Source organism: Mytilus trossulus, chromosome 8 (assembly GCF_036588685.1).
Source record: "Mytilus trossulus isolate FHL-02 chromosome 8, PNRI_Mtr1.1.1.hap1, whole genome shotgun sequence".
Lineage (NCBI taxonomy): Eukaryota > Metazoa > Mollusca > Bivalvia > Mytilida > Mytilidae > Mytilus > Mytilus trossulus.
Window position 1 is genome coordinate 54,580,955 of NC_086380.1, and position 27,205 is coordinate 54,608,159.

Here is a 27,205-nt window from a genome sequence, read left to right on the forward strand (position 1 = left end):
ATATGATTTGATTTGATTGATTGGTGTTTAACGCCACTTTCAGCACTATTGATCCTAGTACTTATAGTCATGGAGATTTGATTTGATTGATTGGTGTTTAACGCCACTTTCAGCACTATTGATCTTACTACTTATAATCATGGAGATATGATTTGATTTGATTGGTGTTTAACGCCACTTTCAGTACTATTGATCCTAGTACTTATAATCATGGAGATATGATTTGATTTGATTGATTGGTGTTTAACGCCACTTTCAGCACTATTGATCCTAGAACTTATAGTCATGGAGATATGATTTGATTTGATTGGTGTTTAACCCCACTTTCAGTACTATTGATCCTAGTACTTATAATCATGGAGATATGATTTGATTTGATTGGTGTTGAACGCCACTTTCAACACTATTGATCCTAGTATTTATAATCATGGAGATAAGATTTGATTTGATTGATTGGTGTTTAACGCCATTTTCAGCACTATTGATCCTAGTACTTATAATCATGGAGATATGCTTTGATTTGATTGATTGGTGTTGAACGCCACTTTCATCACTATTGACCCTAGTACTTATATTCATGGAGATATAAAGTTAAACTCAGATGTAACAAAGACATTGTAAACCATCTACTTTTTATGTATAAGATATTAAGATAAGATAAGATATCTTTATTCCAATTAAATAGCTAAAAAAGATTAATGTAGTTTAATAGATAATTTTTCATAATTGAAAAACATATTGTTGACAATCAAATACAAATATGAATATAATCAACTAAATGTTAAGATCTTAAGTCACAGCCAATCCAGAGCCATAAGCATGTATGCAAACATGCAGTAATAAAACAGATAATATCATGAATATATAATATTAACAGGCAAATATTCCTAATGGGTTACATATAAAACATATCTGTACTAAAAATAGTTTTTTCTGATTTCAAGACATTCATTAATATATACATCATCGGTCGGGTTGTTGTCGCTTTGACACATTCCCCATTTCGTTTCTCAATTTTATCATGCACATTCCAATAATTTTTAATACCTTTAGGTTTTCTTGAACAAAAAGACAAATTGAAATTGGCATTTGAGTTTAACATTTTGACAATTTTACAAATGATATTATAGAACTATTTTTTCAACAGATTATAATGAGGACATTCACATATATACAATGTTTTTCTTCCTTCATTTTTTTCCAATATAACCTTTGTGATTTATATATATAATTGTTTTTGGCATATCCATCCATCGCTGTTTGTAGAGGGTGTACAACTATCTTGCATACTGCTGGTATATCTTTAAATGCTTTCACTTCCCAATAATTTGCTGTATTTTTGTTTTAATCATGTTAATTGAAAAACAAGCCAAGAGTTAGTTACCTTATCTGATTTAAGAGTATTTTCAGTAAAATTTTACCAATTGTTCAGAAAAACAAGATATGCATATATGCTTAAAAAGAGATTTGTTAATACAGACATCAACCTAACAATAAAGATTTACAAAAACACAGCTAAATGTAAATAGAAGTATTGACTCGTGCCGATACTTCAAACTAAAAACTAATGTCAGCTATATGAGGTTTTGAATAAATGAATTATAATGTATGAATTTGTCCAAATACAAACAATAAGAAAATATCCTCCACTAGCATTGATCAGTTTGACATCAATGTTGATTTATTTCTTTTCCTTTTAACAATGATTCTATTTCTATATGTCCTTGCTCCTGTGCTACATTAAGAGGAATTTTACCTTTAAAGTCACATTTATTGACATCAGCTGAATGTTGTAACAGTTCTTTAACAACATCAACATGTCCCTTATAACTTGCAAAATGCAGAGGTGATACACCTTTATTGTTACACTTATTAACATCAGCTGAATGCTGTAACAGTTCTTTAACAACATCAACATGTCCATTCTGACTTGCTATATACAGAGGTGATATACCATCATTGTTACACTTATTGACATCAGCTGAATGTTGTAACAGTTCTTTTACAACATTAACATGTCCATTCTGACTTGCTATACACAGAGGTGATACATCATTATTGTTACATTTATTAACATCAGCTGAATGTTGTAACAGTTCTTTAACAACATCAACATGTCCATTTTGACTTGCTAAAGACAGAGGTGATATACCATCATTGTTACACTTATTGACATCAGCTGAATGTTGTAACAGTTCTTTAACAACATTAACATGTCCATTATGACTTGCTATATACAGAGGTGATGCATCATTCTTGGTACACTTATTGACATCAGCTGAATGCTGTAACAGTTCTTTAACAACATCAACATGTCCTTCCTGACTTGCTATATACAGAGGTGATGTATCATCATTGGTACACTTATTGACATCAGCTGAATGTTGTAACAGTTCTTTAACAACATTCACATGTCCTTCCTGACTTGCCCATAATAAAGGGAAACAACCATCCTCTCTACAATAATTAACATCACTATTCCTACTTATCAACCATTTGACAAGGTCAATAGTACCCATATAACAACTTCCTCCAAGTGCTATATCTTTATTGTGAATATCTTTAGTACGAACAAGTTCTTCCTGTTTTGATAGCTCAAGTTGGTTTAAACGTTTCACCATTTTTTCTGTAAATATAGTAGAACTCATGTTTCTGTTCTGACATACATTGGATACAAATCTGTTCTCCCAGTCTTTAAGTAACCTATCTATATAACTTTTTGCATAATTATCAGGTATTCTTATTACAAACTCTATTTCTGTGCCCATGTTATCTGTTATCTTCCAAAGAAATCTCTCCTGAATGAAATCAGTATTAGCATGATCAATAAAAATCTGTAACATCTTCTCCCCAAAGTACTTGGCAAGGAAATCAAACAACTTATCATGGATTATTTTGTATGTACTACCCTCCTTGACTACATAGGTACCTTCAAGTGTTTCCAGGATATTCTTTAATCGTTTTATGGATGTTCCTTTATTCAGTTCACATTCTTCTAGTAAATCTTCTATGACTGCTCCTATCTTCTTATCTTTTGGTGACATGTTTTCTTCTGTTAATGTGTTGTTAAATATCACACAAAGGACTAAGCTACAATACTGCATCTTACCCACATCACTTTCCCGATACATTTGTTCAAGTTGGTCTTTGAAGACTTTAAAAGGATTGCTAAAAAAAGAGCTAATGCTTACACTTTTCTGGAGGTTCTGTTTATGATATAAGCTACATAAAAGTGGGAAAAAGTCATATTTTTCTGACAGTTCATTTACTTCATCAGTTTTTTCCTTAAAGTAAACTTCAGCTAAAGCGAATTTTTCAGCAGCACTAAATTTAAACTTTTGTGAACTTAAATCGATGTTACACTTTTTGAAAATAGAGAGATGGCTAAATAGTTCATCTTTGTAAACCTCCAATCTACATGTAGAGATGATTTTACAACATTTGTCTTCAAGAAGAGATATTATGTGATCAAGTCTTTGTTTCCAGTCAGTGTAAATTTGTTGATTAAGAGTATATCGGCCACAGACGTCATCAAATACAAACAAAGTTTTCCTCCCATGTTTAAACCATTTTCCAATATCTTTTGGTTTACTACATGGAATTACAGTATAGCCATGTTTCTTCATTATTAGGGCAATGTGTTTTGAAAGAAAACTTTTTCCAGTGCCAGAATTTCCAACCAGGGTAACTGAACTTTGTGTCAAAACTTTTTGCATTACATGTTTCTCTGCTTCAGTGCTAACAAACTGTTGATCATCCTTTTTCCACTGTTCCAAGCGTTTTTCAAACTGCTCTGTAAAAAATGAAATTCAATAAATTAACTATCGATTTAAAGTTCAAATTTCAAGATGTAATACCACAAAAATGAAGTATGTGACATCAAGTTTCATCATGTTCATGTATCTCGGGTGTTTTGAAGCACCATATTTTTTTTTATTGAGTGTTCTAATAAAATATTTTTAAAACTTAAGATGATGGTTTGTTTCTTTTATGCAAGGAAATGTGGTTTTCAATTTTCACTGATGAACTAATTTAAGGTTAAATGGTAAAATTACTTTACTTAAATAAAAGGCACATACTGTTAAATGCCAGTTAAACAAAGACTAATAGGAGAATATCAATGGTGGTATTACCCCTTAAGAAAAATACTCTATCCTGACAAGTATGTTATTATTTATTATCATTGTTGTGACATTTTTCATGTTTAGTAGTAATTTCTATCAGAAATTCTATGTGTTCACGCTACATGTACTATGTTTGTTTATAGTTTTCTTCATAAAATTAATAAGTGCCTAGTTTATTATTCCAAAGCATTTATTTTCTGCATGTTTTCAAGTCGGTGTCACAGATTTCTGAAATGACCATAAATGAACTGTAACATGCAAATAATTTAGATTCTACCTTTTAGTCAAAATACAAGCAGTATAAAAAGGAGTCCATAAATACAAACTAGAAAACCTACACCACCTGCACATTTTTATAGATGGACAGACAAAGTGAAAAGTATAAAGTGCATGTATCCTCGATACGAGCCCTTATCAATCCACATTTATGTATTTTCCAGTTATATGTACTGTATATGCCTTGTTATAGGATTAAGTAAAGTTTCAATGTCCTACATCAATAGACTTACCTTGTATATGTTTAGGAATAACTTCATCGTGATCCATTAGAATATCTAAAAATATAAAAACAACAAACTATGAACATTGTACTCACAGATTGTTGTCTGTTGTGTTTTGTATTTATCTGGTGAGTTAATAGAAATACGAAGATAAGCCCTTTTAACTGATTTTTATTGTTTGTTCTTTTGCTGTACTAGTATTGTTACATCACTGTCCCAAGTTAAGGGAGGGTTTGACACTGGTACACATGTTTTACCTCGCCACATTATGAATGTTCATGCCCCAAGTCAGGAGCCTGTATTTCACTGATTGTAATTGATTGCTGTGTATCATATTTCATACATAAATCAGACTGTTAAGTTGTCTTGTTAGAATTGTTTCATATTTGTCATTCCAGTGCTGCTAATAGCTTACTTTGAGGTATCGATTTTGCTCATTGTTGAAGGCTGTATGGTGACCTATATTTTTATGTCATTTAGTTTCTGGCAGATAGTTTTCTCGTCTATTTGTAATTTTGATAATGCAAATGTTGAAATTAACATAGCAGTACGTTTTCATTGAAGTTATGCAAACATTCAAAGTTAATGAACCATGACTGAAGGTACATTGCTTAACAATCTCTATAGAAATGAGATGTGCCAATACTAATACAACTGCATACTTAATACTATCGACTTATCATAAGTCCTTCCCTTTAAACAAACATAAACACAAACATTAACTTGTAAACTATGTAAAAGTTTCCAAGTCAATGAACCATAATGAGATGGTGGGGCTTTTTAATCTCCATGGAAATATAAGACTTGCAAATGCCAATGAATTTGCATACCAAATATCATTGACTTAAACAGTATTAAGCGGTTCATCAACTAATACATGTAAACTAAGCAAAAGTTTCAAAGTCAACAGACCATGTATGAGGGGCGGGGCAAATATTATCATTGGAAATGAGATGTGTGAATGCTTATTCAACTGTATACCAATTAACATTGGCCTACCACTAATGGTTTCCTTTCAACGAACCTATAAATGACAAACTAATACATGTAAACTATTCAGTGGTTGTCGTTTGTGTTACATATTTGTTTTTCATTCATTTTTTTGTACTTAAATTAGGCTGTTAGTTTTCTCGTTTGAATTGTCATTTCGGGGTCTTCTTTAGCTGACTAAATGGTATGGGCTTTGTTCATTGTTGAAGGCCATACAGTGACCTATAGTTGTTAATCTCTGTGTCATTTGGTCTCTTGTGAAGAGTTGTCTCATGGGCAATCACACCACATCTTCTTTTTATTAGTAAAAGTTTCAAAGTCAATAGACCATGACTGAGGGGTTGGGCCAAATGATCTCCATGGCAATGAGATATGCCAATGCTTATACAACTGCATACCAAATATCATTGACCTTCCACTTGCGGTTCCCCTTAAACTGACCTAATCACAAATTATATATGTAAACTAAGCAAACACTGATTTGACGGACGGATGGACAGACAGACAGACGGATGTAGTGCAAATCTAAAGTCCCCTTCGACTTCGTCAGTAGGGGACTAAATATGGCTGTAGATAATCACTGTACACTAAGAGTAAAACTGCTATAAGACAATTAACATCAATTTGAAAAAATATACATCTTTCAGTCTTGCCATAAGTTCAGTGAACTATATTAATATATTGGTTACCTTTTTTCTCATGTCTGTCTTTGAGTTTCTTCATTCCTGAAACAAGACAAACTGCCTAGATGTTTCATAGTCTAAATATTTTTATAACTGAAACCCAACAATTTGTACAACATAATTTTGTCATAAACATGATAAAGGTAAAGAAGAAACAATATTCATATCGCCAGTCATTTTTTTATCAATAATTTTACAAAATTGAAAATTTAACAAATTAAACACAACTGAGGAAAATGTTTAAAGTACTAATAAATTACTCTTAGCAGTTAAGGTAGACGGGGTGTCTAAATATTTGCCAATAGATTTTTCTTATTCTTCTGTAAGACTTCTTTGTCAATGAACTTTCAAATTTTGTATAAAAACTGGAAGTTTAGGCATATTTTTTTGTTAAATTACATTGAAATTTACGAAATCACAGTTATTTTATAAGTGTAATATTGGGGCAACTTAATTCTTTTTATTGAGGAGACAACAAATATTAGAATTTTTTTAAATTCAATGAGGTGATTGCTTTTCAAAATACCTTCGAAATATCAAATAAAATAAGGGGGTCACAGGCCTTATTTTCTTGGAAAAGAAACCAAGTGAATCTGTGAGCTTTTGCTCACAAATTAAACCCCCGCCCCGCAAAAAGTATAAGGTAAACAGGAAGTTGTTGAGTGATGAATCTGAAAACACATAACATGGTATAGCTGACTCATATAAACCTTGAAAATAAATTTCAGAAATCCTTGTAATGTAGTTCCTTAGAAAGATGCGACGAAAAATGTGCATGGGACGGACGGACAGACTGACCGATGGATGGAGGGACAGACGGACGGACAGACAGAGGTAAAACAGTATACCCCCACTTGTTTTTAAAGTGGGGGTATAAAACATAACTTGTCCTTTCAAATTCAATATAATTATTTGTCCTTGATTTTAAACGGACTTTCCAGAAAATTTTAAATACAAGAGTGCACAGAATGAAATGACTCACCTTCTTGACTAACCATTAATTTTATGCTTATAGTGCTAAATATAAAGCTCAACTACAACTATCACATAAACTTAATAAGATCCAAGAAAATGAGGTCAAGGTCAGATAAACCAAACTGGAAATACATGTACACCTTGCAATCATTCCATACACCAAATATGCTTTAAATATAGTTGACCTATCACACATAGTATCTAAGAAACAAAATTAAGAAGGAAAACATTGATCAATGAACCATGAAAATGAGGTCAAGGTCAGATTTACCCTGCCAGAGAGACATGTACACCTTACAATCATTACATGCTTTAAATATAGTTGACCTATTGCATACAGTATCTAAGAAACAAACTTAACCAGGAAAACTTAAGATTGACCAATGAACCAAGAAAATGAGGTTATGGTCAGATGATAATTTCCAGACAGATACACCTTACAATCATTCCATACACCATATATAGTTGACCTATTGCTTAAAGTACAAGAAAAACAGACCAAAAAACAAAAACTTAACATTGAGCAATGAAACGTAAAAATGAGGTTGAGGTCAAATAAAACATGCCAAACTGACATGTACATCGTTGACCTATTGTATACAGTGTTAGAAACACAGACCAAAACACAAAAACTTAACTTTAACCACTGAACCATGAAAATGAGGTCAAGGTCAGATGACACCTGCCAGTTGGACATGTACACCTTACAATCATTCCATACACCAAATATAGTAGACCTATTGCTTATAGTATCTGAGAAATGAACTTAACCACGAAAACTTAACCTTGTTCACTGATCCATTCAATGAGATGGAGGGCAAGTGAAAACTGTCTGAGGGGCATGAGGACCTTGCAAGGAACGCACATACATGTACCAAATATAGTTATACTATTACTCATATTAAGAGAGAAATTAAGAATACTAAAATTCTTAACTTTTTTTCCAGTAGTCACTGAACCATGAAAATGAGGTCAAGGACAATGGACAATGGACATATGACAGATGGAAACTTCGTAACATAAGGCATCTATATACAAAGTAAGACGGATCCAGGTCTTCTACTTTCTGAAATATTAAGCTTTTAAGAAGTTAGCATACGCCGCTGCCGCCGGATCACTTTCCTATGTCAAGCTTTCTGCAACAGAAGTCGCAGGCTTAACAATAATTAAAAACAAGTTTTTTAATAGTTCCTCTCTCTCTTTTCTGATTTAGCAAGATGTTTGTTTCCAACACTAGATCATTCCTCTTACAGTTAAACATATATTGATGAAAACGTGTCTTTTTTCGTTGAATTGTATACTTTTTTCGCATATTAAGTGTCCGATTAATATAATGGGAGGGGGCCCTGACTGCCTGAGAGGGGGGCCCACTCCAGTCATGCTTCAGTGATTACCTAAATAATCAACCAAATTTTTCTCACAAAAGGGGGGAGTATGGGCTGGTCCCCTCCCCCCTTAAATTCCGCCTCTGAATAGATACACTCAATATGCTCTGATGTATAAGAAAATGGGCAGATTTTTATAATAATTTAAAAACTATGTGAAATTTATGATATATTGGAATCATCTAAGTACATCAGGTACAATCATGACAATATTAATTTCAGAATCTGCTATAATTACCAATTTGACACAATTGTATTTCTTGATCTGACAATTCTGTCTTCTCCATTTCTGAAGCAACATCCTGGTATTTTCCGTGTCTTACAGCTTCAAGAAGGTGTGTGTATGCATCTCCACCTTTGCGAATCAATTTGTTGTATAAAAGTCTATTACTTTCCTGTTGAGTGAGAGAAGAATTAAAAATTTCCTCTTTTTCTTCAGTACTTAAAACATCAGACTGATACAGGTGGTCAGCTATGTCTGTTTTGGAGTCAACACCATGGACAAACATCATGTAATTCTTTTGTAGTTTAACTTTGTGTTTATTCAAAACTGAAATATAAGAAAGGTACGAATGAAATATTCTCTTCCTCTTTCACACACATAATTTGTTTTCCAACTGTGATTGGCTGTTTTGTTAAAGTCAATCAGTCAGGGGTACTACTTGTACAAGTTATTTTTAATTACTTGAAGAAGTCATATTAATATACTTATATAAGTCAATTTGTTGGATACTTATACAAGTGAATTTTATTTACTTATTTAGGTAAAAAAAAATATTGCCTAAGTTATGTCCTTTAGACGTTCAGATTTTTTTACTTGTATTTTTATTGAATTCTTATGATTTCTTTGCACTAATAGAATTTTAAATTATCTGCCCTTTGCAGATGTCTTTATCAATCATTTAAGTGTAATTTCATGGACAATGAAAATCCCATTTGTCTGTTATCATCAGAATGTTCACTGCTCATTTACAAGCCCCCAAGGAGCATTTTTGAAGGCCTTGTGCAAATACTTAAGATCTTTGCACAATCAGTTTCTTTGTTGAATTTAAAATGAGATGAAACATAATGAACTCTAATAAAACTAGAGGCTCTAAAGAGCCTGTGTGGTTCACCTTGGTCTATGTGAATATTAAACAAAGGAAGCAGATGGATTCATGACAAAATTGTGTTTTGGTGATGGTGATGTGTTTGTACATCTTACTTTACTTAACAGTCTTGCTGCTTATAGTTATCTCTATCTATAATGAACTTGGCCCAGTAGTTTCAGTGGAATATGTTAATAAAAATTTACAAATTTTATGAGATTGTTAAAAATTGACTATAAAGGACAATAACTCCTTAGGGGGTCAATTGACCATTTCGGTCATGTTGAATTATTTGTTAATCTTACTTTGCTGAACATTTTTGCTATTTAAAGTTTATCTTTATCTATAATAATATTCAAAATAACCAAAAACAGCAAAATTTCCTTAAAATTACCAATTCAGGGGCAGCAACCCAACAACAAGATGTCCGATTTGTCTGAAAATTACAGGGCAGATAGATCTTGATCTGATGAACAATTTTATATCATGTCAGATTTGCTTTAAATGCTTTGGTTTTTGAGTTATAAGCCAAAAACTGCATTTTACCCCTATGTTCTATTTTTAGCCATGCAGCCATCTTGGTTGGTTGACTGGGTCAAGCCACACAATTTTTAAACTAGATACCCCAAAGATGATTGTTGCCAAGTTTAGATTAATTTAGCTAAGTAGTTTCAGAGCAGAAGATTTTTGTAAAAGATAACTAAGATTTACGAAAAATGGTTAAAAATTGACTATAAAGGGCAATAACTCCTAAAGGAGGCAACCGACCATTTCAGTCATGTCGACTTATTTGTAAATCTTATTTTGCTGAACATTATTGCTGTTTACAGTTTATCTCTATCTATAATAATATTCAAGATAATAACCAAAAACATCAAAATTTCCTTAAAATTACAAATTCAGGGGCAGCAACCCAACAATGGGTTGTTCGATTAGTCTGAAAATTTCAGGACAGATAGATCTTCACCTGATGAACAATTTTACATCATGTCAGATTTGCTCTAAATGCTTTGGTTTTTGAGTTATAAGCCAAAAACTGCATTTTACCCCTATATTCTATTTTTAACCATGGCGGCCATCTTGGTTGGTTGACCAGGTCACGCCACACATTTTTTTAAACTAGAAACCCCAATGATTATTGTGGCCAAGTTTGGTTTAATTTGGCCAGGTTGTTTCAGAGGAGAAAATTTTTGTAAAAATAACTAAGATTTACAAAAAATAGATAAAAATTGACTATAAAGGGCAATAACTACTGAAGGGGTCAACTGACCATTTTGGACATGTTGACTTATTTGTAAATCTTACTTTGCTGAACATTATTGCTGTTTACAGTGTATCTCTATCTATAATAATATTCAAGAGAATAACCAAAAACATCAAAATTTCCTTAAAATTACAAATTCAGGGGCAGCAACCCAACAACGGGTTGTTCGATTCGTCTGATAATTTCAGGGCAAATAGATCTTGACCTTAGCAACAATTTTAACCATGTCAGATTTGCTCTAAATGCTTTGGTTTTTGAGTTATAAGCCAAAAACTGCATTTTACCCCTATGTTCTCAGATCGAGCTCCAGATAAGAATTCATAAATTGGGGTTTTTACCCACCATTTTCTTATATAATTGGGTGATAAAGTTTTTAATTGCATTATCAATTCCAATTCACCCCTCAGGTTAATATCAAATTGGGTTTTTCACCACCAAGCTCCTTAATGTATTGGGTTTTTTCATCGACACAATATTGAATATTTAGGCTATATCAACCCCAATTTTTTTCCATCTTAAATTAATATGTTTCTGTCTTTGTTTCTGTCTTTTATTTGGTTAAGGGTATGGTTAGGGTTATTTGCTAGCTGTTTTATTTGGTTTATTCACTGAGGAGCAATTGTAGGTTTAATTTGTGCCCCGTTTCAAACCTTGTGCCAGTTTTGTATTTTCTCACAAAAAAGGATATGTGTATTCACAGGCACTCATCTTATACCTTTATATAATAAATTATGAGACCAGTGCCTGATCAGTGTCTGTGTGCATGGTGTGTGTATTCATTTATTAAAAAATAGTATATAAACTAATTATACTTGAATGATTTTCTTTTATTCAATTTACATAAATCTGGGTTTATAGTTGTCTTTTATTAGAACTTTTGAATTCTGATGCTTTATCATTTCATAATTGATTGGGCCTTTCACTTTTTCCAACTGAATTCGTTTTTGATGAAACCCCGTGTTTATTAGCAATGTTTTGGTTATGGTACGCACACACGCCCGTGCGTTCGATGGATGCTTCCTAAAGACACTGGCTGAGTCTTGTTATCATTATAACTTTCCCTCAGTTTTCCAAAATAAGCCGAAAACATGCTTCTATTCAATATTTTAACCGGACATTCACTTTCGTTTTAATTCGATGTATGTTATGAAAAATCCCGAGCAATGCGAAAAAATATGACTACATGAAACACGCTATTTTGATAAACACCGAGAAGATCGAAATATTTACAAAAAACACGTGTACCTATTGAGCAACGGAAAACTCAAGGGTAAATAACACAAACTGTAGCCAATAAAAGGGTTAAGAACTCATGGTTTTGGCATATAATTGGGTTTTCCGTTGAATTAATTGGGTAGTTGAACCCTTTAATGGACAATTGCATTGGGTTTTCTATTATTTGTATTGCGTGATCACGCAAATACGCAGCTTATCTGGAGCTCTGACTGTTCTATTTTTAGTTAACTATACAAATCCTTGCGTATATGTGTATATTTTTTTTTACTTCTTCAAGTGAATAAAAATAACTTGTACAAGGAGTAACCCTGACCGTCAATTGTAGGAGTAATTCTTCGTTGTTGAAATATTGGCATTATTCCAAAACACGTACAACTTGAACAACTGTATACGTATCAAAAGGGCATAATACGTCATAAATAGAATTACATTATGTATATATATCAAATTAGACATGTTAGACAATGAATGAACAACACAGTATTTTAAGATTTAAGTAAAAGGCGGAACATAGCAAGGGGATATTCAATACTCATAAGTCTGAGAGTCTGGCAATGCCATGGCGAACTGGAGGCTCTTAAGAGTCTGTGTCACTCAACTGGAGCTATGCAAAACATGAAAAATTACCTTTCTCCAACATTGTAGACTGCAATATAATACACGACTAAAATCTCTTTCTTGTTGACCTTGTATTGCTGATATTTCTTTCTTCTTTTTAGTTTCCCTATATACCATGTATACTATCGATTCCAAAATTGAAATTAATGTCAAAAACTTAAAAGTTGGTAAAAAAATGTCTTTTATAAGGGGTCAGCCAATGGTTTCTGTCATATTGGCATTCTTATATCATGTTTATATACCTATCATTTTTTAGGATAACAGTTTCTATTTATCTTTTATAGTTTTCAAGATAAGAGGCAAATACTCTGAAATTCTAAACAAATTTGCCTTTAAAGGGCAAACACTCCTATAAGCAATTATCTAATAGCTACGGTCGTGTATAAATTTTTGTTGACCTTAAATATCTGATCATTTTTGTTGTTCACAGTATCTACTTTTCTGTGTTTTCAAGATAATGGACAACAAGTACATGGATGCCCCACTCGCACTATCATTTTCTATGTTCAGTGGACCGTGAAATTGGGGTCAAAACTTTAATTTAGAATTAAAATTAGAAAGATCATATCATAGGGAACATGTGTACTAAGTTTCAAGTTGATTAGACTTCAACTTCTTCAAAAACTACCTTGACCAAAAACTTTAACCTGAAGCGAACAGACGCACAGACGGACGAACGGACGCACAGACCAGAAAACATAATGCCCCTCTACTATCGTAGGTGGGGCATAAAAACTAGTGAATAAGTCAACAATCTTCATTTAAGGGCAATAATTTTAAAAAGGAGTCAACCAATGTTTTCAGACATATAATTCTTTTGTATAGGCCTTGTATTGTTGATAATTTTTGTTGTTTACAAATTTTACCTATCTAAAGATAAAAGTTTTCAAGATAAAAGTCAAAAATTTACAAATAAGTCAAAGATGAAATTTAAAGGGCAATAACTCCTGTAAGAAGTCACCTGATGGTTTGAATTTCATTGTTTTTTTTTGTAGATCTTATTATATGTAATTATTTTTGCTGTTTACAATTTCTACCTATCTATTATATTCATGATAATTTTCCAAATTGTAGGCAGAAATTTGATAATAAGACTAATAAAAAATATTTCCAACATGTCAAATGTGGCCTGCTTGGCACGTATTTTATATTTTCAAGGGGCATAACTCTTTTAAAAAAGTCAATCGTCAACCATTTTGGTACTTGTCCGAAATATTGCTGATATTAACCTATAGTATAAATTTTAAAAACTGGCAAGAATATTACATGTGAGAGCACTAGCGAGGCCATTTTTCATAACTGTAATATTTACAAGGGGCATAACTCTTTAAAAAAACTAGATCAGCCACCATTATAGAATTTGTCCAAGATATTGCTGATTTTAACCTATAGTATAAGTTTTAAAACTAGAGGCTCTACAGAGCCTGTGATGATCACCTTGGTCTATGTGTTTATTCAACAAACACTCTCCAACATTCATGACATTGTAGACAAGAATGGAATTCATGACAAAAATCTGTTTTGTTGATCTTGAAACAAGACAAATTTATCAGTTAGTCAAAAAAAAACTAAACAAAACCGACCAGAGTTTTAGTCCATTTCAAGAAAAAATTCTCAAAAATTTTGAAAAATTAGTTGATGATTTTCAAAAAAACAACAGGCATGACAGGACAAATGACTTTCAGGAACACATTAAAACAAGTGAGATGTAAAGGCAATTAAGTTCCTTAAAAATGGGAAAAGCACAGCTACTGATCTTATTTCAAATGAAATGTTGAAAAATGAAATATCAGTCTTAATAAAACCATTACAAAAGCGATCCAACTTTATTTTAAATTATACAGAAGTTTTCCAAAAGCTTGGAATGAAGTATGTTTAGTACTTCTACATAAAAAGGGAAGTAAAAGTGATTACAGAGGTATATCCATTACTTCGAACCTGGTAAAATTGTTTAATAAAAAATCCTCTCTCGATTACTCGCTCATATAAATGTTAACAAATTAACATTTTTCCAGAGCGTTTACACAATGAGTGAACGGGCAGGTTATGTTGATGCTTTAAGAAATAGCTCAGAATCGATCATCATTGTATAAATTAAGAGTTAGTGCTTACAACCTTGCCATTGAAAGAGGAAGATATTGAAAAGTGCCCGGGAGATCAAAGAATTTGTGAAATCTGTAAAAGTGGCGAAATTAAAAATAAACAGCACATGCTGCTACACTGCAGAGGTTACTCCAGTATTAGAGAGACTTTTGATTTAAAAATGTTCAACATTTTTAAATCACTTATTTGAGTAGCAAATTCGAGGTTTTATCACAAATTGGGATTTTGGAGTTTTTTCAAAATTTTAAACATATATATAGGTTTAAATAATATCTTTTAATTAGTAAAATTAAAAAATATGAACTTTTTGCTTTTTTTAAGCATCAAGGTTCATGCTTGAGATGCTATCATTTAGCTGACAATTCCATTTTAGTTGAAAAAATGCTAAAATAATGGCTTTACATAATGAGCTGATACTTTCTTAAAAGATTTTTCACAGCAGTGGGAGTATTTTTCCTGTGAAGTTCAAGGTTTCATCTTTCAGATTATGTAATAAAATTCTACTGTTCACAATAAAAATGTCACTGTTCGGGGGTGTTGAAATTAGTGTGGGTTATTAACAGAATGATACTTAAAGAAGTGATTTTTGAGAAGGAAATTGAGGTCTGATACGTAAACAAGTGATTTTTATGTCATTATCCTAGATTCAGTACAAGGTCATCACCTGAAATGACCTGGTCATCCTAGACAACACAGATGTTGGTTCTGATAAGTTTAGAAACATAATTAGTCCCTGGATCATTAGTATTCTATATTTAAAGCTACATTAAATATAGATCACTTCTTCTAGTGATTAATTTGTACTACTTAAACAGGTGATTATTAAAGAAAGACAACTCTAACTTCCAACCTTTATGGAAATAATGTTACTTGAATCAGTGATTTAGAAAATCACTTGTTTAAGTAAGTCCCCGACTGTTCAAAATTACACGAAAAAAATATAACCACATTGTGCGATAAAAATTAAATAAATCTATTTCAATAGATTTTCATTATACCTTTATTTTTTTATTCACAAACAACAGCAGAAGGTCACCAATAGGTAGTCACTGCAGCGAGAAATTCCCGCATCCTGAGGCGCCCTTCAGCTGGCCTCTAAACAAATATATATACTAGTTCAGTGATAATGAACACCATACTAAACCCCAAATTACATGTATACACGAGAACCTAACATTAAAAATAATACAAGACTAACAAAAAATTGAAAGGCCACGGGCTCCTGACTTGGGACAGGCGTAAAACATTGTTTGTATTTTACTACCATGTAGTTGCTTATCTATTCGGTCATTACCATTTATTGTAAATGTGTTTGTGCCAATAAAATGTTGTATTGCAGGGATGATTCCACTATATAGTTTAGGGTCGCTTATCGGCCCTTAAATCTGCCAGCGGTCCCAAAAACATGTTTGTGAATATAAATTCCCAATTCAGGAAAATAAAATAAAAATCGATATTTCCGGAAAAGTTTCAGACATTGATTTCCATGATTATGGCAACTATGATTTATAATAGTTTGTCGTCAAAATGTAGTAAAAATCTGGATAGGAATACAGATGACGATCGCATTTTATTAACAACGATTTAATTATTTCAACGTGAGGTAAATAACTTTAGCAGCCGGATTCAATTGAATAAAATTTTATGGGAGTATTTGAATTCGCAAAAGTAGATCGCTTAGCAGGTTGATCAAAAACATGCTTTTTTGTCAAAAATTGGTGTCAAAGCAGACCTCGGCAAAGAACAAATTCAATTTTTGATATAACATTGATAAATAAATTTTAAGGGGCGCCAATCTTATAAAAGCAGATCACCCAGCAGAGCCGGTTGTGTAACTTGATTAAAACTTGTTTTGTAAAAGAAATTACTTTATATTTTGTGCTATTTCCTCAAAAGACAACAGTTTGAGAGCGTTTTTGAAAATAATGTTGATGATGGACCATTCATTAAATGAGGCCCCCCTCCCCTGAAATACAATTTCATCATTATGGAACTGTTTCAAAAGATATAAAAATTATCCAAATAGTTCACTGGTGCCTGGTGGAATTGCTGTAAATATCTTATGAATTAACTATATCACCTTTTGTAATTGCTTCTCTGAATTCGATAATTGGCCAGTTCAATTTGAAATCCATTTGAATCAAGATAAGTTTATAAAGATGATCTGTTGAAAAAATACAGAATGGATGATTTTTTTCATGGTTAATATGGCAAGCAGTATTGTTATTTAATCTGACTTCAAGATATCCCATAAACTTTATAAGATATCTTTTATAGTTTATAAGAAATCTCATATAGTTTTCTTTATCAAATATCTTATAAATTGTATAAGATATCTTAAAAATTGTATAAGATATCTTATAAACAATATGATAAACTATATTATAAGATATCTTATATACTATACTAGTATATATAAGATATCTTATATATAAAGTATATTTATAAGATATCTTATATATAAAGTATATTTATAAGATATCTTATAAAAAAGATTATCTAAGGTATCTTATAAAAAAGATTATCTAAGGTATCTTATAAAAAAGATTATCTAAGATATCTTATTTCTCTAATTCTTCATCAATTTATCCCTTTCTGTACCCATTGTATAAAATCAAATTTAATCAACGTGTGGTTCGTTTGATCTCAGTACTTCATTGGTTAAAATCTGATTATGACGTCAAATGTTCTTGCTTTCCTCAAAATTTCCTTTTGTGACGGCATGAAAAAAGGTGACCATGCCTGATGATGTCACATAGACAGAACACATCTTTTTGCAGATCATTCGAAAAGAAGGAATAAGTTTGCCTGCATAATGTTAGAAAATCATTAGAGAAACAGATTCCACCACCAAATATCCTGTAATACGATATTTATCCACTCTCGACAGTTAAATTTCATAAGTCGGATATCTTATTAAATATGTAAGATAGCTTTACAAAAAAAATTATATAAGATATCTAATATATTAAGTGAGATATCTTTTAAAAATATATGTTATATTATATAAGATATCTTATATATTATGAGATAATTTGAGATAATTTGAAATTTGAATAAATAGCTAAACTGCTTAAGTGCCATAGGTCTATGTTAGCTGGTATATATGCCTTGTTTACCAAAGTAAAGATGATAGTGCATTATGTGCAATGGTATTCATGTATTACAACTTCCCTGGTCTGAATCCAATAACTGCTTCAATCAGTGTACAGGTGAAACTTAGTATACATTTTCCTTTTTTACAGGTGAGGAAAATGATATTATTTCGTTTTAGATTGTATGCATAAAAAATTCCCAATTGGGATAAAAAAAATCCCAATTTGATGTTCAAGGGACCCATTTGAAAACACCTGGAATCATCCCTGTATTGTATTGTACATGTATTGTATTGGATTGCTGATAATTTAGCCTATTTAGTTTCTCTCTATCTTCTTTAGTTTTTGCTCAAAAGACAAAAGAGGATAAAAAAAATCCTCATTTAAGGGCAATCACTCCTATAGATAAAGCAGGGGCGGATCCAGCCATTTTTAAAAGGGGGGTTCATAACCCAGGATAAAGGGGGGGGTTTCAACTATATGTCCCCATTCAAATTCATTGATTGTCAAAATAAAAGGGGGGGTTCCAACCCCTTGAACACCCCCCTTCTCTGGATCTGCCACTGTAAAGAGTGACAGTCTACTAAACTATATCAGCAACATTTGACTTTTTAGTAGATCTTGACTTGCTGATCATTTTTGTGATTGAAGGAGGCTCGCGGGTATAAGATTTTCAAAAAAAAATTAAACATATATTTTTCATTACAATTTTTTTTAATTGCCTTTAGTAGTTGTTACTTTATCATATGGTACAAAAATCATTCCAAAAAATCAATTGGTGTTGGCCCCAGGTGACTTTTAAAATGTAGATATCATTGAAAAAGCTCCAAATTATCTCCCTAAAAATTGGTGCCAAAATCCCATTTTTTGGCATTAAAATTGAAATATCTTTTTTAACTCATCGGTGACCTATATTTTTTATTGCTGTTTTCAAATAAGCTGTACATAAACTAAATAATTGTAAAATTTAAGCGATTTCTGTAATTTAGTTTTTTTTTTTATTTCGATATTACCACTATTTTTTCTATTAGTTCAAAAGAAAACATTAACAAAAATGTATGCTTCTTTCGAAGGCAGATTGTGAGCATAAATGAACAGTGACCCCATTTTGTAATTTCATTTTTCTATTAAGTATAAGATAAAATATATTTATAGAAAAATATAGCGAATTCTTATATTAAATAAAAAAAATTGATTTAGATCCGCGAGCCGCCTTAAAGTGTATCTTTATCTATTATAATTTTCCATTATATATTGCAAAAGCAACAAAAAAAACGAGTGTGGATAGTAAACCCCCCATTGACAGAAACAAGTGCCTGTGTGTGATTTACTTGGTAACAGACACATATAATACAATATGCAGAGCAGATACTAAGATCTTGACCTGATCAACAGTTTTATCCCATGTTAGATTTGCTCTATATTCTTTGGTTTCAGAGATATCAGCCAAAATCTACATTTTACCCCTATGGCTATGTTCTATTTTTAGCTATGGCGGCCATCTTATTTGGTTGGCCAGGTCACTGGACACAAACTAGATACCCAAATGATGATTGTAGCCAAGCTTAGTCATGTTGGTTTAATTTGGCCCAGTAGTTTCAAAGGAGAAAATTTTTGTAAAAGTTAACGACGACGAACAACGACGACGACAAACAACGGACGTAAAGTAATGAAAAAAGCTCAATTTGCTCTTCGGGCCAGGTAAGCTAAAAATGAATAACTTCATCAAATAGATTTCAAAACAAATTGTTTCCTTAGTAGAAAATTAGTATTATAAATAGTTTTGATCACAAATTATTTTCTCAGTAGAAATTTATTATTATATGCTTATGATTACCAATCAAAGTATTTTAATAAACGTAATCAAAGAAATAATTATCCAATTTTCAATTCTGCATACCAACTTGAAGCAGTATTCCAAACCAACTATACACATGATAAAAAAGGCTTTGTTCATGTTTTGTTAAGTTTCTCAACTAAAAATACATAAGCACATAACTGTTAAAATGAAATTTGTAAAAAATATCTAATTGATTCCAAAATAAGACAGACGCTTAACTTTTTTTTATTAGAGAAAACGACAAGTATGATAATAATTTTTTCCTTTTTTTGTTTGTTTCTATTTTCATATGTATGATATTATCAAGTTATCAACTGAGACATACCTCATGCCTTTTTAAAAAAAAAAAAAAAAATCAAATTAAAAAATATAAAATAACACGTATTTACTAGCTGCGGTATTGTAGCTCTTTAGGTCCTTTTGTTATTTTTTGACTATTTGCGGACCATCTATGGTCTGCAAATAGTCAAAAAATAACAAAAGGACCTAAAGAGCTACGATACCGCAGCTACTTATTTACATGATTTATGTCCTGCGACTTTCTGTCCTACAATTTGCATATCTGCTTACTGTCATTATTTGCGGGGATTTTCCCAAATGAAAGTTCCTAAACGGAAATTTTGAAAGAGCAACTTTCAAAATTATTTTGTTCACAACCAAAATGTACTAATAAATAGATTGCTGACGTAGCATGGACAATCTCTTGTTACATGTATGATGTGGACAATTAAATATAGAATGGAACTGCTTTGTGTTTATCACCTCAAACCATTCTGAAACAGCAACCCCACCCCCACCCCCTTTTTAATAAACCCTTATCATTTATACGATACAAATTTAAAGAGTTATTTATATTTTATTTCACATTGGGAATTCAATCGTTTTCAAAAAATTTGAACTCCTGTGGTGTTAAGTAACCATTCACCTGTGTACTGGTGTACATGGTGTACAAGGTTCCAATATAAACTCATCAGAGCATGTTAACTGTGATTTACTTGGTAATCAAATAATTCATACCTAATATACATGCCATACTGTGAAATTAAAATTCTACCATTTTAGCAATATGTTTTATGTGTATAAACCCATGGTACAAAGGGAGTTCCACTCCATGTGTGATGTATCCCGCCTTTTCTACCAAGGGATGAATAGACGCAGGGGAGTGAAACGTTGCCTATGCTTAAAATTTTTCTCCAGGTAAAAACCGTAATAAATGTTTTGCAGAAAAGCATTGTTAAGGATGTTCGCTACTCTGTTTCAAAATAACAAACTTTTTTAAAGACTGTTATAAATTGATAGTATGTAAATAAAATAACTAAACAAGCAGAAAAAAATGAAATGTCCGTGTGCTTGTTTTCGAGATAATAAGCCATTGAACATTTGGCGGGAAATAATTCTCTTTAGATTTGCATATATTTTACATTCGCACCTTTTTTCTTTCAAAAACGATGAAAAAATAATAAGGATTTTACAAGATTTTCAAAGATAACATTTAAAACTATCTGTAATCAAATTCTGGAAAGAAAAGTAGGGGTTAAGGATGCTCGCACCTTTCGTTTTAGAATTTTTGCCAGATATTTGTTAAGTAAAGGATGCTCGCACCTCTTGTTTTGGAATTTGCCAGATATTACTTAAGTTAAGGATGCTCGCTCCTCTTGTTTTAGAACTTTTGCCAGATATTCGTTAAGTTAAGGATGCTCGCTTCTCTTGTTTATAAATTTTTGTCAGATATTCGTTAAGTTAAGGATGCTCGCTCCTCTTGTTTTAGAATTTTTGCCAGATATTCGTTAAGTTAAGGATTCTCGCTCCCCTTGTTTTAGAATTTTTGTCAGATATTTGTTAAGTAAAGGGTGCTCGCACCTCTTGTTTTAGATTTTTTGTCAGATATTCGTTAAGTTAAGGATGCTCGCTCTTCTTGTTTTAGATTTTTTGTCAGATATTCGTTAAGTTAAGGATGCTCGCTCCTCTTGTTTTAGAATTTTTGCCACATATTCGTAAAGTTAAGGATGCTCGCTCCCCTTGTTTTAGAATTTTTGTCAGATATTTGTTAAGTAAAGGGTGCTCGCACCTCTTGTTTTAGAATTTTTGTCAGATATTCGTTAAGTTAAGGATGCTCGCTCTTCTTGTTTTAGATTTTTTGTCAGATATTCGTTAAGTTAAGGATGCTCGCTCCTCTTGTTTTAGAATTTTTGCCACATATTCGTAAAGTTAAGGATGCTCGCTCCCCTTGTTTTAGAATTTTTGTCAGATATTTGTTAAGTAAAGGGTGCTCGCACCTCTTGTTTTAGAATTTTTGTCAGATATTCGTTAAGTTAAGGATGCTCGCTCTTCTTGTTTTTGAATTTTTGCCAGATATTCGTTAAGTAAAGGATGCTTTCTTCTCTTGTTTTAGAATTTTTGCCAGATATTCGTTAAGTTAAGAATGCTCGCACCTCTTGTTTAAGAATTTTTGCCAGATATTCGTTAAGTTAAGGATGCTTGCACCTCTTGTTTTAGAATTTTTGTCAGATATTCGTTAAGTTAAGGATGCTCGCATCTCTTGTTTAAGAATTTTTGCCAGATATTCGTTAAGTTAAGGATGCTCGCACCTCTTGTTTTAGAATTTTTGTCAGATATTCGTTAAGTTATGGATGCTCGCTCCTCTTGTTTTAGAATTTTTGCTAGTTATTCGTTTAGTTAAGGATGCTCGCACCTCTTGTTTTAGAATTTTTGTCAGATATTCGTTAAGTTAAGGATGCTTGCTCTTCTTGTTTTAGAATTTTTATCAGATATTCGTTAAGTTAAGGATGCTCGCACCTCTTATTTTAGAACTTTTGTCAGATATTTGTTAAGTTAAGGATGCTCACACCTCTTGTTTAAGAATTTTTGTCAGATATTCGTTAAGTAAAGGGATCTCGAACCTCTTGCTTTAGAATTTTTGACAGATATTCGTTAAGTTAAGGATGCTGGCTCCTCTTGTTTTAGAATTTTTGTCAGATATTCGTTAAGTTAAGGATGCTCGCACCTCTTGTTTTAGAATTTTTGTCAGATATTTGTTAAGTTAAGGATGCTTGCACCCCTTGTTTTAGAATTTTTGCCAGATATTCGTTAAGTTAAGGATGCTCACACCTCTTGTTTTAGAATTTTTGTCAGATATTTGTTAAGTTAAGGATGCTCGCATCTCTTGTTTATGAATTTTTGTCAGATATTCGTTAAGTTAAGGATGCTCGCATCTCTTAATTTAGAATTTTTGCCAGATATTCGTAAAGTTAAGGATGCTCGCTCCCCTTAATTTAGAATTTTTGTCAGATATTTGTTAAGTAAAGGGTGCTCGCAACTCTTGTTTTAGAATTTTTGTCAGATATTCGTTAAGTTAAGGATGCTTGCTCCTCTTGTTTATGAATTTTTGTCAGATATTTGTTAAGTTAAGGATGCTCGCTCCTCTTGTTTTAGAATTTTTGTCAGATATTTGTTAAGTAAAGGTTGCTCGCACTTCTTGTTTTAGAATTTTTGTCAGATATTTGTAAAGTTAAGGATGCTCGCTCCTCTTGTCTTAGAATTTGTCAGATATTTGTTAAGTAAAGATGCTCGCTTCTCTTGTCTTAGAATTTGTCAGATATTCGTTAAGTTAAGGATGCTCGCTTCTCTTGTTTTAGAATTTTTGTCAGATATCCGTTAAGTTAAGGATGCTCGCTCCTCTTGTCTTAGAATTTGTCAGATATTCGTTAAGTAAAGATGCTCGCTTCTCTTGTCTTAGAATTTGTCAGATATTCGTTAAGTTAAGGATGCTCGCTCCTCTTGTCTTAGAATTTTTGTCAGATATCCGTTAAGTTAAGGATGCTCGCTCCTCTTGTCTTAGAATTTGTCAGATATTCGTTAAGTAAAGGATGCTCGCTCTTCTTGTTTTAAAATTTTTGCCAGATATTTGTAAAGTTAAGGATGCTCGCTATTCTTGTTTTAGAATTTGTCAGATATTCGTTAAGTTAAGGATGCTCGCTCTTCTTGTTTTAGAATTTGTCAGATATTCGTTAAGTTAAGGATGCTAGCTTCTCTTGTTTTAGAATTTTTGTCAGATATTCGTTAAGTTAAGGATGCTCGCTTCTCTTGTTTTAGAATTTGTCAGATATTCGTTAAGTTAAGGATGCTCGCTCCTCTTGTTTTAGAATTTGTCAGATATTCGTTAAGTTAAGGATGCTAGCTTCTCTTGTTTTAGAATTTTTGTCAGATATTCGTTAAGTTAAGGATGCTCGCTTCTCTTAATTTAGAATTTTTGTCAGATATTCGTTAAGTTAAGAATGCTCGCTCCCCTTGTTTTAGAATTTTTGCCAGATATTCGTAAAGTTAAGGATGCTCGCTCCCCTTGTTTTAGAATTTTTGTCAGATATTTGTTAAGTGAAGGGTGCTCGCACCTCTTGTTTTAGAATTTTTGTCAGATATCCGTTAAGTTAAGGATGCTCGCTCCTCTTGTCTTAGAACTTGTCAGATATCCGTTAAGTTAAGGATGCTCGCTCCTCTTGTCTTAGAATTTGTCAGATATTCGTTAAGTTAAGGATGCTTGCACCTCTTGTTTTAGAATTTTTGCCAGATATTCGTAAAGTTAAGGATGCTCGCTCCCCTTGTTTTAGAATTTTTGTCAGATATTTGTTAAGTGAAGGGTGCTCGCACCTCTTGTTTTAGAATTTTTGCCAGATATTCGTTAAGTTAAGGATGCTTGCACCTCTTGTTTTAGAATTTTTGCCAGATATTCGTAAAGTTAAGGATGCTCGCTCCCCTTGTTTTAGAATTTTTGTCAGATATTTGTTAAGTGAAGGGTGCTCGCACCTCTTGTTTTAGAATTTTTGTCAGATATCCGTTAAGTTAAGGATGCTCGCTCCTCTTGTCTTAGAATTTGTCAGATATCCGTTAAGTTAAGGATGCTCGCTCCTCTTGTCTTAGAATTTGTCAGATATTCGTTAAGTTAAGGATGCTTGCACCTCTTGTTTTAGAATTTTTGTCAGATATTTGTTAAGTTAAGGATGCTCGCTCTTCTTGTTTTAGAATTTTTGTCAGATATCCGTTAAGTTAAGGATGCTCGCTCCTCTTGTCTTAGAATTTGTCAGATATTCGTTAAGTTAAGGATGCTCGCTTCTCTTGTCTTAGAATTTGTCAGATATTCGTTAAGTAAAGGATGCTCGCTCTTTTTGTTTTAGAATTTTTGTCAGATATTTGTTAAGTTAAGGATGCTCGCTCTTCTTGTTGTAGAATTTGTCAGATATTCGTTAAGTTAAGGATGCTCACTCCTCTTGTTTTAGAATTTGTCAGATATTCGTTAAGTTAAGGATGCTCGCTTCTCTTGTTTTAGAATTTTTATCAGATATTCGTTAAGTTAAGGATGCTCGCTTCTCTTGTTTTAGAATTTGTCAGATATTCGTTAAGTTAAGGATGCTCGCACCTCTTGTTTTAGAATTTTTGTCAGATATTCGTTAAGTTAAGAATGCTCGCTCCCTTTGTTTTAGAATTTTTGCCAGATATTCGTTAAGTTAAGGATGCTCGCTCCCCTTGTTTTAGAATTTTTGTCAGATATTTGTTAAATAAAGGGTGCTCGCACCTCTTGTTTTAGAATTTTTGTCAGATATTCGTTAAGTTAAGGATGCTTGCACTTTTTGTTTTTGAATTTTTGCCAGATATTCGTTAAGTAAAGAATGCTCGCTCCTCTTGTTTTAGAATTTTTGCCAGATATTCGTTAAGTTAAGGATGCTCGCACCTCTTGTTTAAGAATTTTTGCCAGATATTCGTTAAGTTAAGGACGCTCGCACCTATTGTTTTAGAATTTTTGTCACATATTCGTTAAGTTAAGGATGCTCGCATCTCTTGTTCAAGAATTTTTGCCAGATATTCGTTAAGTTAAGGATGCTCGCTCCTCTTGTTTTAGAATTTTTGTCAGATATTTGTTAAGATAAGGATTCTCGCTCCTCTTGTTTAAGAATTTTTGCCACATATTTGTTAAGTTAAGGATGCTCGCACCTCTTGTTTTAGAATTTTTGTCAGATATTCGTTAAGTTAAGGATGCTCGCACCTCTTGTTTTAGAATTTTTTTCAGATATTCGTTAAGTTAAGGATGTTCGCATCTCTTGTTTAAGAATTTTTGCCAGATATTCGTTAAGTTAAGGATGCTCGCTCCTCTTGTTTTAGAATTTTTGTCAGATATTCGTTAAGTTAAGGATGCTCGCTCCTCTTGTTTTAGAATTTTTGCTAGATATTCGTTAAGTTAAGGATGCTAGCACCTCTTGTTTAAGATTTTTTACCAGATATTCGTAAATTTAAGGATGCTCGCTCCCCTTGTTTTAGAATATTTGTCAGATATTTGTCAAGTTAAGGATGCTCGCACCCCTTGTTTTAGATTTTTTGTCAGATATTCGTGAAGTTAAGGATGCTCGCTCCTCTTGTTTAAGAATTTTTGCCAGATATTCGTAAAGTTAAGGATGCTCGCTCCCCTTGTTTTAGAATATTTGTCAGATATTTGTCAACTTAAGGATGCTCGCACCCCTTGTTTTAGATTTTTTGTCAGATATTCGTGAAGTTAAGGATGCTCGCTCCTCTTGTTTTAGAATTTTTGTCAGATATTCGTTAAGTTAAGGATGCTCGCTCCTCTTGTTTTAGAATTTTTGCTAGATATTCGTTAAGTTAAGGATGCTAGCACCTCTTGTTTAAGATTTTTTACCAGATATTCGTAAAGTTAAGGATGCTCGCTCCCCTTGTTTTAGAATATTTGTCAGATATTTGTCAAGTTAAGGATGCTCGCACCCCTTGTTTTAGATTTTTTGTCAGATATTTGTGAAGTTAAGGATGCTCGCTCCTCTTGTTTAAGATTTTTTGTCAGATATTCGTTAAGTTAAGGATGCTCGCACTTCTTGTTTTTGAATTTTTGCCAGATATTCGTTAAGTAAAGGATGCTCGCTCCTCTTGTTTTAGAATTTTTGCCAGATATTCGTTAAGTTAAGGATGCTCGCACCTCTTGTTTTAGAATTTTTGTCAGATATTCGTTAAGTTAAGGATGCTAGCTCCTCTTGTTTTAGAATTTTTGTCAGATATTTGTTAAGTTAAGGATGCTCGCACCTCTTGTTTTAGAATTTTTGTCAGATACTCGTTAAGTTAAGGATGCTGGCTCCTCTTGTTTCAGGATTTTTGTCACAGATTCGTAAAGTTAAGGATGCTCGCTCCCCTTGTTTTAGAATTTTTGTCAGATATTTGTTAAGTAAAGGGTGCTCGCACCTCTTGTTTTAGAATTTTTGTCAGATATTCGTTAAGTTAAGGATGCTCGCTCCTCTTGTTTATGAATTTTTGTC

General features: G+C 32.4%; 1 protein-coding gene across 1 annotated transcript in view; it reads right to left on the reverse strand.

Moving 5' to 3' along the window:
• Positions 1 to 700: 700 nt before the first annotated feature.
• The window catches only part of LOC134681158 (ankyrin repeat domain-containing protein 50-like), a 77,209-nt gene continuing 50,704 nt past the window's right edge, over positions 701 to 27,205 (reverse strand). Inside the window, exons 2-5 of the mRNA XM_063540622.1 lie at positions 8,896 to 9,207; positions 6,304 to 6,339; positions 4,634 to 4,678; positions 701 to 3,793 (exon numbers count right to left, since the gene is read on the reverse strand). Coding sequence (XP_063396692.1) covers positions 1,671 to 3,793; positions 4,634 to 4,678; positions 6,304 to 6,339; positions 8,896 to 9,207 — 2,516 coding nt within the window. The 3' untranslated portion in view covers positions 701 to 1,670. The remainder of the gene's footprint in view (positions 3,794 to 4,633; positions 4,679 to 6,303; positions 6,340 to 8,895; positions 9,208 to 27,205) is intronic.